Raw genomic sequence first — 19,163 nt, 5'->3', positions numbered from 1 at the left:
GAAGATCTTCTTTTGCGGCTGCGACAGAGCAAAGGCGACCCTGGGCAGAGCAGAGCAGAGCGAGCAGAGGCGACCCTGGGCAGAGCAGAGCAGAGCAGAGCGAGCAGCGCTGTAACACTTGCCCGGGAAACCTTCCTTGGCAGAGCGGAGTTGTTACACTCTGCTCCCACCCGGCTCCCTGCTCTCCGCTCTCGGCTCTCCAGGAGCAGAGCTGAACTGTAGCAACTTCGCCGGAGAAACCTCCTGCGGAGCAAAACTGCTACACTAGGCGAACATCCCCAGCTGGAAGACCCTGTCCTGCCGGAGCGGAGCTGACACACCGGAGAAGCCTTTCTCTGAGGCAAGGCTGTAAGCTGCCAAGCTTACTGCAACCCGTGGTGGTCCTTGGCTCCCGAGCTCCAGGATACCTTTCTACCTGAGCTGTGTAACACTCAGTATCCTTGGCTCCCGAGCTCCAGGATACCTTTCCACCTGAGCTGTGTAACACTGGGTATTCTGTGACTCCCGAGTGCCAGAATACCTGACCCACTCACTCCTGTTCCATCCTGTCCTGACCCATCCCGACGAAACGCTTACATTTGGTGCCGAAACCCGGGATAGGCTCTCCTGGTGCCTGTGCTCCCTTTCATGGTCTGAGCCGCACTGGGATCCTATCCCTCATCTTCAGTCTACCCGTGACTTGGATAGGCTCTCCTGGTGCCTGTGCTCCCCTTCGTGGTCTGAGCCGCACTGGGACCCTATCTCTCATCTCCAGTTGGCCTGCAGCAGACTCGCCTTCCAGCTCACCAATCGCTTGACACTACATCCACCATCAACGATTGGGTAAGTCTCCCCTTCAGCTCCCTAAGTCAGGGATACTTGTAGAGACGGAGGTACCCCAGCCAAGGCCCTTAAGGCTACAGCTGACCCTCCTCACCTTACCCCAGCCTACCACCCTTGAAATTGCAATCCTGCAGTTTCCTTAGGCCCCACCGGGTCATTGCGTCCCTTCCTGACCTCCTCCCTTGGAGCTGGCTGTCGTTGCACAGCTCCTCTAGGCCCTTGCGGCTTCTACGATTCCAATCCTGACCCTTTCCTTTGGATGAGACCCTTTTAGAGCTCGGTTTCCGTCTACGCCTTCTGGCCTCTAGAAAAGCCCTGGTACCAGGCGCCGAGTCTCTTCTGGCTTAGCCGGGCTAAGCCTGACCCCCGTTGAGTTGGGTGACGACCCTCTGAACGGCTTGGTCCTCTTTCGGTGGTCCTCCCTGAGTCCTGGGGACGCCCTTGACTACAGGCTGCAGTGACCTTTTCCTTCTCATCCATGGGAACCGTGTCATCCGTACCCTCCCATTCCCCCTTGGGATGCCTCCTAGAAAACCTCAAGTCTCTACACCTGACACCTGAACTAAAGGGTTCTAAACTTATTCGCTTTTGCAATAAAATTTGGCCTAAATACCATTTAGATAATCAGTCCAAATGGCCACGTAATGGCACCCTCGATCCCAATATTATTCGGGACCTTTACAACTACTGTGAGCGATTGGAGAAATGGAAGGAGATTTTCTATGTCCAGGCTTTCTCTCTGCTACGCTCCAAGCCTTCTCTCTGTGCCTCATGCTCTCCCACTCAACTCCTTTTGGCTAGGAAGTCTGAACAAGATGATCCCTCTACTACTTTTGATCCAGCCAATGAGCCTTCTCCCCGTCGAACAAAACCCTCAGCTCCTCCTCTTGTGCTGGCCCCTCCGATTTCCCTTCCTCCCTCTTCAGTGACAAGTCACCCTAGTCAGCATTCACTGGCACCCTCCTTCAGCTCACCACCAACAGTCCCTAGTCCTCCCACTACTCGGTCCCGCTCCACTAAGGGACCACCCCTTTACCTCCCCAACCTAAACCAGCTCCAGTTCTCCCCTTGCGAGAGGTTGCTGGGGTGGATGGCTTAGTCAAAGTTCATGTCCCCTTCTCATTGACTGAACTCTCCCAAATAGACAAAAGATTGGGATCCTATAGTGCCAACCCTTCCACCTTTATTAAAGAATTCCAGTATATTACCCAGTCCTATAACCTTACCTTCCATGATGTTTACATGATTCTTACCAACAATCTCCTCCCTGAGGAACGCAGGCGAGTTTGGGAACAGGCTAGAATCTATGCAGATGACATCCATCAAACTGATGATACCTACCCAGTTGGATCTATGGCAGTTCCTGACCAGGAACCTGACTGGGATTACAATACCCCAGGGGCATTCTAGCTAGGAAGCGGTTTTTAACTTGTCTCCTGGCTGGTCTCCGTAAGGCTGCTCTTAAAGCAGTAAATTATGAAAGGATCCAAAGGGTCATCCAGGACAAGGATAAAAACCCATCCCAATTCCTAGACCGTCTTACAAAGGCCCTCTTACAATACACCAATGTGGATCCTGAGACTCAAGATGGAAACCAACTCCTTATGACCTACTTTTTTTCCCAAAGTTACCCTGATATTAGGGCCAAACTCAGACGTCTAGAAAAGGGCCCCTTAACTCCACAGTCAAAAGCCCTAAATGTGGCATTCAAGGTGTACCATGGAAGGGATAAAAAGGCCCAAAAACAAAAATACCTGATGATGGCTAAAAGCTCTTGGCCAGCCAAAACGAAAGCCCAGGCTCCCAAAGGACAAAGGCTCCTACGTCCTTGTTTCAAATGCGGTCAGGAAGGCCACTGGGCCCGGGCCTGTCCAAACCCTCGTAAACCACCAGGACCATGTCCAAGGTGCCATCAAGAGGGACACTGGGGCATTGATTGCCCCCATGTTCCTGACAGCATGGGGACATCAATCCCAGATCGCCCTTCAACTGACCTCCTTGGCCTGGCCATTGATGACTGACGGGGCCCGGGCTCCCTTGGCCTGACCACCGCCATCTCCGACAGGGAGCCTCGGGTAGTTATCATAGTATCAGGGAGGCCTATCTCCTTCCTCCTGGACACTGGAGCCACTTTTTCAGTCTTGACAAATTTTTGGGGACCAACCACTCTTTCTTGTTCCTCTATTGTCGGAGTAGGAGGACAGCCCTATCAGGCCCAACAAACCCCACCACTTAACTGTATCTTTAAGGGTATCCCCCTTACTCATTCCTTCCTAGTGATACCAACCTGTCCCATCCCATTGCTGGGAAGGGACCTTTTAGCCAAAGTGGGAGCCTCCATTTCTTTTGCTCCTCCTATCCGTTTGGCCTCAGGTTTGCCAGCTGTTCCCCTTCTCCTCCTCCTACAAACCACACAGTCTGACACACTTCTTCCCTTACCATCCTCTCAGGTAGATCCTCAGGTATGGGACACCCAAAATCCCTCTATAGCCAAACATCACACCCCTCTAATCATCCGACTACAAAACCCTGCCAAATATATAACTAAGGCTCAATACCCACTTTCACTCCAAAGTCTCAGGGGACTCAAACCTCTCATCTCTGACCTCCTGAGAAAAAGTCTTCTTCGCCCCACTTCTTCCCCCTTCAACACCCCCATACTTGCAGTCAAAAAACCTAATGGAACCTACCGCCTGGTTCAGGATCTCCGACTTATTAACTCAGCAGTAGTTCCCCTTCATCCTGTAGTTCCCAATCCTTATACTCTACTCTCCACCATCCCTTCAAAAACTTCTCATTTCTCTGTCCTTGACCTCAAGGATGCCTTCTTTTCTATTCCTCTGGACCCCCAGTCACAAAATATCTTTGCCTTTACTTGGACTGACCCAGACACTCACATTTCTACACAACTTACTTGGACAGTCCTACCTCAAGGGTTCCGGGACAGCCCCCATTTATTCGGTCAGGCCCTAGCCTCTGATTTATTCTCTTTGTCTCTCCCAAAATCCAAGTTGATACAGTACGTAGATGACCTTCTCCTTTGTAGTCCATCCCTAGAAATAAGCCAGGCCGACACATCTACTTTGTTAAATTTTCTATGTAGCCGAGGATATAGGGTATCACCCTCTAAGGTCCAGCTGTCCATTCCTCAGGTAACTTACCTAGGACTAACTATTACTCCAACTCATAAGGCTATTACCCTAGATAGAAAAACCTAATACAATCACTTACAGTCCCCACCACAAAGGATGAAATCTTATCCTTCCTAGGAATGGCCAGCTTCTTACGTTCTTGGATTCCTTCCTTCTCCCTTCTTGCTCGCCCTCTGTATCAGGCAGCCCTTGGCCCATCACATGAGCCTCTCCTTACACCTGTTACCAAGCCATTTCGTCAGCTTCAACAGGCCCTCCTACAGGCTCCAGCCTTACACCTTCCAGACTTAACACGTCCCTTCTCTCTCTATGTTACTGAGAAAGAGGGATATGCCCTCGGGGTCCTGGGTCACCAACTGGGACCTTCCTTTGCACCAGTCGCATACTTATCAAAAAAATTAGACCACACTATCCAAGGTTGGGCACCTTGTCTGCGGGCTCTGGCTGCAGCTGAACTCCTCATACGAGAATCAAAGAAGTTAACCTTTGGGTCTCCTACTACTGTCCTCTCTCCTCACCACCTGTCCCATCTTCTAACATATAAGGGTCTCCAAACATTACCCCCTCCAGAGTTCTCTCCCTTCAGGTAGCATTAGTAGAGGATACAACACTTACCTTTCAGCCATGCCCACCTCTTAATATTTCAAATCTTCTCCCCCAACCAGTCTCAAAATACTCCCCATCTCACTCTTGCATTGAGACCCTAGAAGAGTTACTTCCTCATCCTACACATATACACGAGGGAGCTCTACCCCAGACCACCTATACATGGTATACGGATGGCAGCTCCTTCCTACACCTGTCATACCATCTCTTATTTCAAACCTTAATCTCTACATACCAGCTATTAAATAATGTCTTGCCTAACCGCTTTGAAGAATGCTGGTTGTGTGTCCCTCCTGGGTCAAACTCACAACCACCCTTTGTGGCCTCACCCATTGTCTTAACAGATTTTCCCACTTTGCCACTTCTAAACTGCTCTGAGCCAAACATTACTACCACCCCTTATCTCTCCCACATCTCTCTCTTCGGTATCTCAGACTGCTTTAGCTCAGCAGGAACACACCTTGTGGGCATTCTAGATTCTAAAGACTGCAACAATACCATAACGCTTAATACTACCACACAGCCCCTATGTCCAAATATTCACAATGCGTCAATTTTCTGTGGCACACAGGTATACCACTGCCTGCCTGCCAGTTGGTCTGGGACATGTACCCTGGTGTTCCTCTTCCCTAAATTAGGAGTGATACCTGGTGAAGAGCCCCTACCAATTCCCATCACTAAGTTTATAGCAGGACGACATGACAAGCGAGCAATTCAGATCATACCCCTCCTGGCAGCTCTGGGCATAACTGCAGGTGTGGCCACAGGAACAGCAGGATTAACTATTTCCCTAACGATGTACCATAGGCTTTCCTCACAATTCATCCAGGATTTCCAACAGGTAGCTCAAACCATCCTCACCCTTCAGGGTCAGATAGACTCCCTATCTGCTGTAGTACTACAAAATCGGAGAGGACTAGATTTACTAACAGCAGAAAGAGGTGGACTTTGCCTCTTTCTCGGGGAAGAATGTTGCTTTTATGTTAACCAGTCAGGAATAGTAAAGGATAAAATTCAACAACTTCAAACAGACCTTCAAAAATATAAAGAACAACTTGATAGCTCTGGCCAGTGGATCACTAATAATCCAATATGGAACTGGATGCTACCTTTTCTAACTCCTCTTCTCTCTGTTTTCTTAATTCTACTAGTGGCACCCTGTCTTATAAATTTTTTGTCTAGATTCCTTCAACAACAAGTTCAAAAAATTTCTAACCAAACTTTCAACCAGTTGTTATTACAGGGTTATCAGCCCCTAGCTAAGGAACCAGAAAGCTACAACACCTGGACACATCTGGACAAAGATGAAGATTGCCCCATGAACCTCGACGCCCCATTCAGCAGGAAGTAGTCTAATGATAACACCGCCCCTTTTCCAAACCCCAGTTTTATTAAACAAAAAAGGGGGAATGTAGGGAAAAGGGACCAGTCAAAGAAACACACCCTGAGCAGAGCCAAAGAAACACACTTTGGCCCTGCAACCAGAACCAAAGAAATGTACCCTGACCCTAAAACCAGTGCCAAAGGAACACACTTTGTCCCTGGAATCAGAGTCAGTGAAAGAAATGTACCCTGGCCCTAAAATTGGAGCCAAAAGGCTAAAAAGGACCAGAGAAAGAAACACACTTTGGCCCTGAAACCAGAGCCAAATCTGACCCTAATCCTGTGTAAAAAAGTAACCAATCCCGGAGCAGAGCTCTAGCCAATCTGAGCTCAGCACTGAAATCGGACCAATCCCTACCCTGGAAAAACTTCCCCAACCCCAGGAACCCCTATATAAACCCTGTGTATGTTCAGCTTGGCTGGTCCAGCTGTCTTCCAATAAACACCTTTGGATGAGCTTCGGGTGAAGATCTTCTTTTGCGGCTGCGACAGAGCAAAGGCGACCCTGGGCAGAGCAGAGCAGAGCGAGCAGAGGCGACCCTGGGCAGAGCAGAGCAGAGCAGAGCGAGCAGCGCTGTAACACTTGCCCGGGAAACCTTCCTTGGCAGAGCGGAGTTGTTACACTCTGCTCCCACCCGGCTCCCTGCTCTCCGCTCTCGGCTCTCCAGGAGCAGAGCTGAACTGTAGCAACTTCGCCGGAGAAACCTCCTGCGGAGCAAAACTGCTACACTAGGCGAACATCCCCAGCTGGAAGACCCTGTCCTGCCGGAGCGGAGCTGACACACCGGAGAAGCCTTTCTCTGAGGCAAGGCTGTAAGCTGCCAAGCTTACTGCAACCCGTGGTGGTCCTTGGCTCCCGAGCTCCAGGATACCTTTCTACCTGAGCTGTGTAACACTCAGTATCCTTGGCTCCCGAGCTCCAGGATACCTTTCCACCTGAGCTGTGTAACACTGGGTATTCTGTGACTCCCGAGTGCCAGAATACCTGACCCACTCACTCCTGTTCCATCCTGTCCTGACCCATCCCGACGAAACGCTTACAATAAGTATGTAATCGGATACATGGCAAATTGAGCCATTACTGAAGGCTGCCAGTATTAAATCTTAACTAGATCTTGAATGTGTTTTAACAGAACTGGAATCCATTTCTTTCTTAATGTGTATTAGCCTAGAAAATAGAGATTGAGTCATATGTAATGAGAAAAGGCCTTATTGAAGGATGTGATCCCTGAACAGTAAAAGTATGGACAAGTTGAACTGGAGTAGGAGGGAAAGTGAATATAGCAGTGAGCATTAGCGAGCCTGCAAAAGCTGTCCACAGAAACAGAGCAGAATGCCCCCATGTGGGGGTCAGGGAGAGCTCTGCAGATCATCTTAACACAGTGCTAAGAAGAGGAAGGGAAAGGTTGATGCTTCCTGCCTTCATGGTCTGCCGTGTGAGTTTTCATCCAAACACAGAACTGTAATGAAGGCCAGAGCTTGTTGATAAGATATGGCTCTTGGTACCTGGAACTCTTGTTCAGACAGGGACAGTTTAAGCTGTGGCTATCCGCAGGTCTCATATAGAAGGAGACTGTAAGAGCTAACACAGTAAATACACTGACAACAGTAGAGGCTGGAGTTGGGAGAGTATGCATCTGGGAAGTGAGCAAAACCATAAAAAGTGAGAAAGTATACAGACTAGGAATAGGTAATGTATCCACACTCTCCCATCCAAGCTTGTCTACAATAACTTTATTGACCCAGATTCTCAATAGTTTTTATAAGTCAACAAATTTTGTGTGTGTGTGTTTGTACATATCCAAATGTTTTGTACATGTGTATATGTGCATGTTGAGGCCATAGATGGATACAGAGGATCCCTCCCTTCCTCTCTTTCTCTCTCTCTCTCCCTCTCTCTTTCTCTCTCCACATACACACACATATACATACATACATACATACATACATACATGTATATTTCCATGACAAGTTTTCTCTGTATAACAGCTCTAGCTGTCCTGGAACTCATTCTGTAGACCAAGCTGTCCTGAAACTCCCAGAGATCTGCCTGCCTCTGCCTCTGGAGTGCTGGGATTACAGTTGTGCACCACTACCACGTGGCAAGTGTCCTTCTCAATTGTTCTCCATGTTACCTTATGAGACAGGGTCTTCTGCTGAACCTGGAGCACACACACTGGTGTGTTCAAAGTTTCTGCCCAGTAAACTCAAGGATCTTCCTCAACCAACATTCCAGTGCTGGGATTGTAGATACCTAGCTTTTCACTAGGGTGGTGGGGATTCTAACTCATGTCTTCATGATTGTGGTGCATCAGTAGTGAGTTTCTGAGTTATCCAGTGTTCACTACACAAAGAAATTTCTCTGATGAGATCTGAGAGCTACACTATTATGTCCATTTTGTTGACTAATAGTAGTTAGTTCATGACCGATGCTTAGTAACTCTCCAGTCATGGCTTTGGTGTTAGGATTGCAGTATCAGGCATATGTTTTCTTACAAAGGGAGGCTTTTTCCTTGAGAGAAGCCTTCCCGCCAGCCTAGTTCTAGAGTTGCATCAGTCCCAAATAAACACACAGGAGGCTATATTAATTATGAAGCTGTTGGTCTTGCTTGTTTCTTACTGGCTAGCACTGACTTAAGTAATTACCCCATAATTGTTAATCTAAGTATTTCTCTTCCCTGTGTTTCTCCTTCCCAGAGTCCTCCTGGACTCCTAGTCCCACCTATCTAGATTCCCTATTGGCCAGACAGTGCTTTATTGACAAATGCACAGGACTTCCCCAACATTTTCTCTTGTGGATCAAACCTTAAATCTCAGCAGAAAACCGTTCCAGCATATTTCTAATCTGGAGTTTATTCCTCCAGCAGTGAATGTTTTCCCTTGTGCCCTGTCTAATTTTTTTTCTTTCCATAATCCTTTTTAGGTGAGATAGATATATTCTGGAGAAGTAATTGAAGTTCTTGTAACCAACAGGATTCAGAATGTCATCCCAGTTTCAAGTTGTTTAACATCTCATGCTAATCCAACAGTTAGGGCTTTTTTGAATGATTATGGCTACTTGAAAATGGAAGTAGATAGCCTTGAAGATGGTGCAAACCCGGGGACAGGAATATCTGAGATAAAATAAATGTTCCCGGACCCTGGGTATCACCCAGGGTAGCCCTGTTGCAACTAATAAGACCTAAATGCTCATTCCAAAGTACCTCTCAGATGTATTTTGGTGATAGGTACAAGTATATCTAATTTGGTACATTTAAATAACTATCCTCAGATAAGACTATATTCTGTAGGTATCTAAGAATTTTGATCAACAATTTAGAAGCCATAAGGATGCTGGAAGATTATATTTTCTGAAACCAGTACAGCCTTCCCAGCTGGGGATCATGTGACTTCTTTCTCTTTGTGTCTCCAAGTGTGCCTACTAGATAACCTCACATCCATGACCAACAAACTGTGTTTGTACACATTGATATATGAATGGAAACAGAATCAATGGACAGGGAAAAACCCCACACTGTGAAGAGAAGTTCAAGCTCTGACTCTGTCACTACAAACTCTTTGATGAACAAGAAATGCTTTCAATGACTTCCTCATTGGTGACATTTAGACACCAGGAGGTATTCTAAATGCTTCTGATGGATGCATGTTCAGTTTCCATAGTACTGGATTTATAAAGGAATGCATGCACATCTCTAATGTGCTTTGAACTTGTCACCCCCCCTTCATATTCCCTCTTCTTGCTTACCTCCATGTTCCTGTTAGTCCTTTTGCTCCCTTATAAACTTTTCATCTACTTTTATATCATATATATGCATGATTTTACATAGTAACATAAAGTCTGGGGCGTAAAAATGAAAAAATGAAGATGTGGTATTTGTACTTTACAAAAGTAACAAATGATTTCTAACAAGTTGTTAATAATTCACCCATTGATATAAATCCCTAGGTAAGTCATATGCTCTACATTCAAAATAATTTGAGAGGGTTCATATAACTCTTTTCTGTTTGGCTTATCAACTGAAAAATGGGCATTATGATATATCTTAGCTTTTGGAGTTGTTTTAAATCCTAAGTAAGGTAAAACAAAAGGCTTAGTAAAATATCCTTGCATATGGAATGTACTCAATTAGCCTTAGCTGTGATGATAGCTACCACCCTGGTTAATTGTCAGTTTGCAATGACATATGCATAATATAAATATGTGTGCAAGTGCCTCCCAATTGTCTCTTAATCTAAAGTGACATTGATTTGCTCTCAATTTCTAACTAAATGAGTCTAAAGGAAATACCTTAAATAGCTGGAGAAAGCACAAGGCACTGCCATGTATAATTCCAATGCCCAATCTAAATTAAGTGGATCATTTCCCATATGGCTTGAGTTTGGGATTCAGACACATCACTTGCAGTTTATATTTACCCAGTTGCAGACTGGGAAGGCTCACTGGCTCACCCAAAACCTCCTTAATCCTTTGTAGCCAGACTTAGAGTCCAGTAGGTTGGCTGTTGTCTATACTCAATAAAAGCAAGCAGGAAGAAAACAGCATGCTTTACAGTAATTGTTAGATAATATGAATCATTTCCAAACTGGATTATGGTAGCAAAACAGCATAATGTTTCCATATTTGAAAACATGGGAAGTGATCAAATGGACCTTCACAAATGTACAGAAGAAAAAGCAGGTGTACTGATGAATGAAGATGGGTAAGAAAATCAGCTGAGAAATAACAAGAATTGAGTTTGTTAAGATCATACTTCAAATTTGTGAAACAGAAAAAAACAATTAAAAAGAAAAGAGAAACATTGTGGAAACAGCTTTTGCCTTAGAGAACAGTCTGGTGTGCTTAGTAAATAGTAGATTTGTTTAAAAAAAATAAAGGCCTTTCTGTGAGGTAATACATATGTGATATTATTTTTGAAATCTATTCAAGCCTCTAACTAATTACAAACTTACTGTTAAATTCTAGAATTGGGTAAAATAATGTAAAATGTGGCAAATTTAATATGTGTCCTATATCCCTTGAGTTACTCTATTAAATTTAAAAATTGAGTTTGTGTGTCTGTGTGTGTGTGTGTGTTACACAAGTGAGTATAGTTGCCAGTTTTGCATGCAGATACCAGAAGGCAAATAATGTGTCATCTTTTATTCCTTTAAGACAGGGTCTGTCCAAAAAAAATATATATATATGCCGGGTGGTGGTGGCGCACGCCTTTAATCCCAGCACTCGGGAGGCAGAGGCAGGCGGATCTTTGTGCGTTCGAGGCCAGGCTGGACCGATAGCCTCCGAAACAATACAGAGAAACCCTGTCTCGTAAAAACCAAAAAAAAAAAAAAAAAAAAAGACAGGGTCTGTCATTGCAAGTTCTTCCTAGGATGCCCATCTCTGTCCGTCTCCCAACATTAGGGTGACAGTACACAAAGTCTTACCAGACTTTTACATTACATGCTGAATTTAAACCAGGTTCACATGCTTACACAGCAAATTTGCTCATCCACTGTCTCAGTTCGAGTTCCTACTACTGTGAAGAGACACCATGATCACAGCAACTCCTATACAGGAAAACATTTAATGGGGTGGCCTACGCTTATAGGGGTTGAGTCCATTATCATCATTGTGTTATATGGCAGCATACAGGCAGACATAGTGCTGAAGCTAAGAGTCTTACATCTTGAAAGGCAGGCAACAAGAAGTGGTCTGAGATATCTTGATTCTACATGAGATCTGAAAGCCCACCTCAACAATGACACACTTTCTCCAACAAGAGCACACCTAGTCCAACAAGGCCACACCTCCTAATAGTGCCACTCCCTTTGGGAGCTATTAACTTTCAAGCCACCGTGCCCACTGAGCCATCTCCCCAGCCACTGAAAAGTGTTTAAATATTTCCCAGTAGACATTCTAAGAATTTTAAGATACATTTTCAAAGTATTAACTTATGTATTAAAGGATGAATGAAATTAAAACTCACAGTTATTGAAGTCTGACAAGATAATCAATAGCTTATGGAATAAGCTGTTTTTAAATATGAAATTGGCTTTCAGTTTAGTTTTTTAAATTCTATTCATTCATTTCCTTGCATGTCTCTTTCCATCATCAATTATCCAGAAGAGTTGTTTCTACAGAAATAGAAGCTGCATAGGAAAGATAAAATATGGTCCTTGTCATTTAACATCTTGTGCTTCAAGTCTCTGTCTATGGAATAGGTATTGCAATAACACAAAGATTCTGAGAGTCAGGAGCTGTGAGATGAATCAGGGAGTCAAGGTGCTTATCCCTAACCCCTTCAACTTGAATTTGATCTCTAGAACCCCATAATGTAAGGAAAAAAATAAGCACCTGAATGTTGTCCTCTGACATCTAAGTATGTACACCTCCCAGTCATATACAAACAAACATACATGCATATAAAATAAATTGAAAATAAAAATTAAGATTATGTGAATTGTATAGAGTAAATATAATGCATAACTTTCAAGCTCTGGGCAAATGTTTATTGTTGTTATCTGCACTTTAACTGGAGAGACACAGTGTACTTGAGGAGAAAGTTGTGGTGGAATCATACTGTTCAAGCTTAGAAGATGTGATCTTTGTGGTCCAAGGGAAAAGCATCTTGATATCTGAATAAAGTTTTGTCTTTTCTCTCATTTTCTTTGAATACCTTATAGGCTTCTGGAGCAGATGCCCTGGAGTTAAATTTATCCTGTCCACATGGCATGGGAGAGAGAGGAATGGGCCTGGCTTGTGGTCAGGTAAGCACCCCAGGAGCTGCAGTTTTGTCTGTCAGTATGACATAATGGTTCCCTGTATAGATCCTCGCAGTACCTTAGTCAGGAAGACGTGTGGACCTGATGACTTTCAGGTCTGCATTGTTTAAATATTTAGTGTTTAAAAAGTGGAAAATGAGGGAAACTGGAATTACAGTTATGGTTGCAATTTATTGAGGAAATCATATTATGTACTTGACAGGAAGGAATATCATAACAAATAGTTTTTAAAAGCACTGAAGCAGAGTTAGCTGGTATCCAAGGCAATGTTCTTTATTCATTTCTGAGGCCTATCCAGTTTCCCTGGGGCAATACATTGTACACAATGCATTGTTCGTAGTGATTTTGTAGTAAATGGGGCACAGCGCAAATTGCGTTTTACAGTTTTTAGCATACAATCATTATTCCCTAACTGTGTTTGGGGGGTTGCAAAGAGTTTCTGATGCTATTTTTATTTAGGGTTTCAATAAATGGAACATTTATGTTAAAGTAAATTCAAAATATTCTAATGAATATATGCAAAATAATATGTTAATGTATAGGAAATACGACATCTTTATGGAATAAGACGTAGTGTGAAATGTTAAAAAAAAGATGAAAAAGCTTAATGCTTAAAAGGTAAGCGCTTTGAATCTCATTTCTCCTTTAAGCCCAGAGGAAACTGTGTGAATTAGATAATACAAAACTTGGGCATTGCTGGCAATTTCCTAGAACTTTTACAGTTACTTCTGTGTCCGCATGTGACTCAGGACTCTATGCTAAGATGGTATCTAAACTAACCTCCTGTGGTGGTATGCCTGCTCCTGTTTTTCTCAAGTCACTAAATTCATATGAGTTAAACGCAAAGCCCTTTACTTGGGGAAGAGGATTTTTTTGCATGTTGAAATGAACAAGCATTTCTATTTTCATGTTCAAATGCAGAGAAGGGTTCTTTAAGTACTTTGTAAATATTTAATCTGCCTTGGAAATGGATTTGCAACTCAGGAAGAAATCATTCTTATGAACAGCAGGAGGGAGAGGGCTGGCCAGGCATCTTTCACATGTATCCAGACGCTGCTCACCACAGGTTACCCAGAAGGCCATTAAGTCCCATAAACACATCCACTATTTCGTGCTACCAAGTCAGGGGAAACAGCATTATTTCTGAGTCATCTGATGAGCTAACAGTATGTCAGAGTGTGGGACAGGATTAAAGGGAAGAAGGCTCTGCTATGAAGATGGCTCAGTCTAAAAGCCACTTGTCACTCAAAGATGAGGACCTGAGTGGACCCCAGCACCCACATAAAAAAGTTGGCAGTAATGTTGGTACCTGTAATAACCTGTGCTGGGGAGGCAGAGATGGGGTTCCTGAAGTGCTCTCTCTACCCAGTCAGCCTAGCAGTTTAGTTAGTGAGCTCCAGTTTCAGTGAGAGATATGCTCTGAAAAATACAGAGGAATCCTTGACATCTGACTGGCACACACATACGTGCACATGCATGCAAAAAACCATCCATGGACACAGATGCAGCAGGGTGCCCGGAAGGCACCAGCACAGTCTTGAGTTGGTCATCAGAGGGCGTACCCTTCTCTTATCCATTGAGTTTACCCCCCTTTGCCTTTTTCACAGTCTCATAACCCACATTTTAGATTTAAGGCAAATTACTTGTATAACACTAGCTTTGGAAAATAGTAGCATGCTCATTTCTGAAGGAAGAGTGCTTTCCGGTGTTTAAGTTTTGCTACAAATATAACAATTATTTGAAAATGTTGCAAAGTCCCAGCTGAGTTTCCTCCTTCAGAACCGGCTTTGTTCTTTGCATCCATCTGAACTTACCCAGCTGTGAGTTGGTGTAGGTGGATCCTCTCCAGAGAGTTACACAGACAAATAAAATTTACACAGCCTGGAGCAAAACAGGAATGCCAAAATGCTAAAAATGTTGCCAACAGAGATATCAATAATATTTAAAAAGATTTGGGTTTCTTGACTGAAGGAAAGGGGATGTTTCCATTTCACTCCACAACATGCAAAAATTGGTGTTCTTATCAGCCAAGCTTGAAAATTTCCTTTTGAATTCTATGTTATAAACAAAATCATTGAAAAATAAAGGCAATTTAATGAACTTTGCTTAGGCTTTGGAAGTATGAATGTTCAGCTTTCTGAAGGAGAAGGAAGAATAACAGTGCATTTTTGTAAAAGGGTTTTCTATGACTGGCCTTCAAAAGGGGCACAAATCGCCTGGCCTTATTTGAATTTACCTCGAGCATTTTTGCTCTTTCCCTCTCTCTCAGGTTCCCACCATTTCTTCCACTTTCCCTCAGTTCCACAGTCTCCAACACTTGCAAGTTGGTAGGTTAGGAAATGCATACTCAGTGTACGGTTAGAGAAGAATCAAGAGCTGTTACAGAGGGTTTCATCTTACACTGCTCAGAGCGTAGTACATGGATACACTGTCAGAGCATGCTAAAGTACATGGATATCTACACTGTCAGAACATGCTAAAGTACATGGATATCTGCACTGTCAGCGCATGCTAAAGTACATGATATCTACACTGTTAGAGCATGCTAAAGTACATGAATATCTACACTGTCCTCAGAGCATGCTAAAGTACATGGATATCTACACTGTCAGAGCATGCTAAAGTACATGAATATCTACACTGTCCTCAGAGCATGCTAAAGTACATGGATATCTACACTGTCAGAGCATGCTAAAGTACATGAATATCTACACTGTCCTCAGAGCATGCTAAAGTACATGGATATCTACACTGTCCTCAGAGCATGCTAAAGTACATGGATATCTACACTGTCCTCAGAGCATGCTAAAGTACACGAATATCTACACTGTCCACAGAGCATGCTAAAGTACATGGATATCTACACTGTCAGAGCATGCTAAAGTACATGGATATCTACACTGTCAGATCATGCTAAAGTACATGGATATCTACACTGTCCTCAGAGCATGCTAAAGTAAATGGATATCTACACTGTCAGTGCATGCTAAAGTACATGGATATCTACACTGTCAGAGCATGCTAAAGTACATGGATATCTACACTCTCCTCAGAGCATGCTAAAGTACATGGATATCTACACTGTCAGAGCATGCTAAAGTACATGGATATCTACACTGTCCTCAGAGCATGCTAACGTGCACGGATATCTACACTGTCCTCAGAGCATGCTAAAGTACATGGATATCTACACTGTCAGAGCATGCTAAAGTACATGGATATCTACACTGTCCTCAGAGCATGCTAAAGTACATGGATATCTACACTGTCAGAGCAGGCTAAAGTACATGGATATCTACACTGTCAGAGCATGCTAAAGTACATGGTATCTACACTGTTAGAGCATGCTAAAGTACATGAATATCTACACTGTCCTCAGAGCATGCTAAAGTACATGGATATCTACACTGTCCTCAGAGCATGCTAAAGTACATGGATATCTACACTGTCAGTGCATGCTAAAGTACACGGATATCTACACTGTCCTCAGAGCATGCTAAAGTACATGGATATCTACACTCTCCTCAGAGCATGCTAAAGTACATGGATATCCACACTGTCAGAGCATGCTAAAGTACATGGATATCTACACTGTCAGAGCATGCTAAAGTACATGGATATCTACACTGTCCTCAGAGCATGCTAAAGTACATGGATATCTACACTGTCAGAGCAGGCTAAAGTACATGGATATCTACACTGTCAGAGCATGCTAAAGTACATGGTATCTACACTGTTAGAGCATGCTAAAGTACATGAATATCTACACTGTCCTCAGAGCATGCTAAAGTACATGGATATCTACACTGTCCTCAGAGCATGCTAAAGTACATGGATATCTACACTGTCAGTGCATGCTAAAGTACACGGATATCTACACTGTCCTCAGAGCATGCTAAAGTACATGGATATCTACACTGTCCTCAGAGCATGCTAAAGTACATGGATATCTACACTGTCAGTGCATGCTAAAGTACATGGATATCTACACTGTGAGAGCATGCTAAAGTACATGGATATCTACACTGTCAGAGCATGCTAAAGTACATGGATATCTACACTGTCAGAGCATGCTAAAGTACATGGATATCTACACTCTCCTCAGAGCATGCTAAAGTACATGGATATCTACACTGTCCTCAGAGCATGCTAAAGTGCATGGATATCCACACTGTCCTCAGAGAATGCTAAAGTACACGGATATCTACACTGTCAGAGCATGCTAAAGTACATGGATATCTACACTGTCAGATCATGCTAAAGTACATGGATATCTACACTGTCCTCAGAGCATGCTAAAGTAAATGGATATCTACACTGTCAGTGCATGCTAAAGTACATGGATATCTACACTGTCAGAGCATGCTAAAGTACATGGATATCTACACTCTCCTCAGAGCATGCTAAAGTACATGGATATCTACACTGTCAGAGCATGCTAAAGTACATGGATATCTACACTGTCCTCAGAGCATGCTAACGTGCACGGATATCTACACTGTCCTCAGAGCATGCTAAAGTACATGGATATCTACACTGTCAGAGCATGCTAAAGTACATGGATATCTACACTGTCCTCAGAGCATGCTAAAGTACATGGATATCTACACTGTCAGAGCAGGCTAAAGTACATGGATATCTACACTGTCAGAGCATGCTAAAGTACATGGTATCTACACTGTTAGAGCATGCTAAAGTACATGAATATCTACACTGTCCTCAGAGCATGCTAAAGTACATGGATATCTACACTGTCCTCAGAGCATGCTAAAGTACATGGATATCTACACTGTCAGTGCATGCTAAAGTACACGGATATCTACACTGTCCTCAGAGCATGCTAAAGTACATGGATATCTACACTCTCCTCAGAGCATGCTAAAGTACATGGATATCCACACTGTCAGAGCATGCTAAAGTACATGGATATCTACACTGTCAGAGCATGCTAAAGTACATGGATATCTACACTGTCCTCAGAGCATGCTAAAGTACATGGATATCTACACTGTCAGAGCAGGCTAAAGTACATGGATATCTACACTGTCAGAGCATGCTAAAGTACATGGTATCTACACTGTTAGAGCATGCTAAAGTACATGAATATCTACACTGTCCTCAGAGCATGCTAAAGTACATGGATATCTACACTGTCCTCAGAGCATGCTAAAGTACATGGATATCTACACTGTCAGTGCATGCTAAAGTACACGGATATCTACACTGTCCTCAGAGCATGCTAAAGTACATGGATATCTACACTGTCCTCAGAGCATGCTAAAGTACATGGATATCTACACTGTCAGTGCATGCTAAAGTACATGGATATCTACACTGTGAGAGCATGCTAAAGTACATGGATATCTACACTGTCAGAGCATGCTAAAGTACATGGATATCTACACTGTCAGAGCATGCTAAAGTACATGGATATCTACACTCTCCTCAGAGCATGCTAAAGTACATGGATATCTACACTGTCCTCAGAGCATGCTAAAGTGCATGGATATCCACACTGTCCTCAGAGAATGCTAAAGTACACGGATATCTACACTGTCAGAGCATGCTAAAGTACATGGATATTTACACTGTCAGAGCATGCTAAAGTACATGGATACCTGCACTGTCAGAGCATGCTAAAGTACACGGATATCTACATTGTCAGAGCATGCTAAGGTACATGGATATCTACACTGTCAGAGCATGCTAAAGTACATGGATATCTACACTGTCCTCAGAAAATGCTGAAGTACACGGATATCTACACTGTCAGAGCATGCTAAAGTACATGGATATCTACACTGTCCTCAGAGCATGCTAAAGTACATGGATATCTGCACTGTCAGAGCATGCTAAAGTACATGGATATCTACACTCTCCTCAGAGCATGCTAAAGTACATGGATATCTACACTGTCAGAGCATGCTAAAGTACATGGATATCTACACTGTCAGAGCATACTAAAGTAAATGGATATCTACACTGTCCTCAGAGCATGCTAATGTACATGGATATCTACACTGTCCTCAGAGCATGCTAAAGTACATGGATATCTGCACTGTCCTCAGAGCATGCTAAAGTACATGGATATGTACACTGTCCTCAGAGCATGCTAATGTACATGGATATCTACACTGTCAGAGCATGCTAAAGTACATGATATCTTCACTGTCCTCAGAGCATGCTAAAGTACATGGATATCTACACTGTCCTCAGAGCATGATAAAGTACACGGATTTCTACACTGTCCTCAGAGCATGCTAAATGCTTGCTGTGTGAAGGGGACGCCAATGCTGTTTCTAGCATGGGGTCTTATCTATCAGACAAATGTACTGTATAGCACAGTTTTCTTTTGAAATACTTGCTATTTCTCACCTACACCAGCTTTCTCACAAATATCTAATGAGTAAAATTTTTCCCTAAGGGTGTACACTTAAT

The 19,163-nt window shown here is 43.5% G+C and overlaps 1 protein-coding gene across 1 annotated transcript in view; it reads left to right on the top strand.

The window, feature by feature from the left end:
* Dpyd (dihydropyrimidine dehydrogenase) overlaps positions 1-19,163 on the top strand; it is an 819,213-nt gene that overhangs the window by 548,760 nt on the left and 251,290 nt on the right. Inside the window, exon 16 of the mRNA XM_040751969.1 lies at positions 12,627-12,710. Coding sequence (XP_040607903.1) covers positions 12,627-12,710 — 84 coding nt within the window. The remainder of the gene's footprint in view (positions 1-12,626; positions 12,711-19,163) is intronic.

This window comes from Mesocricetus auratus, unplaced genomic scaffold (genome assembly GCF_017639785.1).
Source record: "Mesocricetus auratus isolate SY011 unplaced genomic scaffold, BCM_Maur_2.0 Super-Scaffold_100009, whole genome shotgun sequence".
Taxonomy (NCBI): Eukaryota; Metazoa; Chordata; class Mammalia; order Rodentia; family Cricetidae; genus Mesocricetus; species Mesocricetus auratus.
This window is presented reverse-complemented; position numbering and strand designations above follow the sequence as displayed.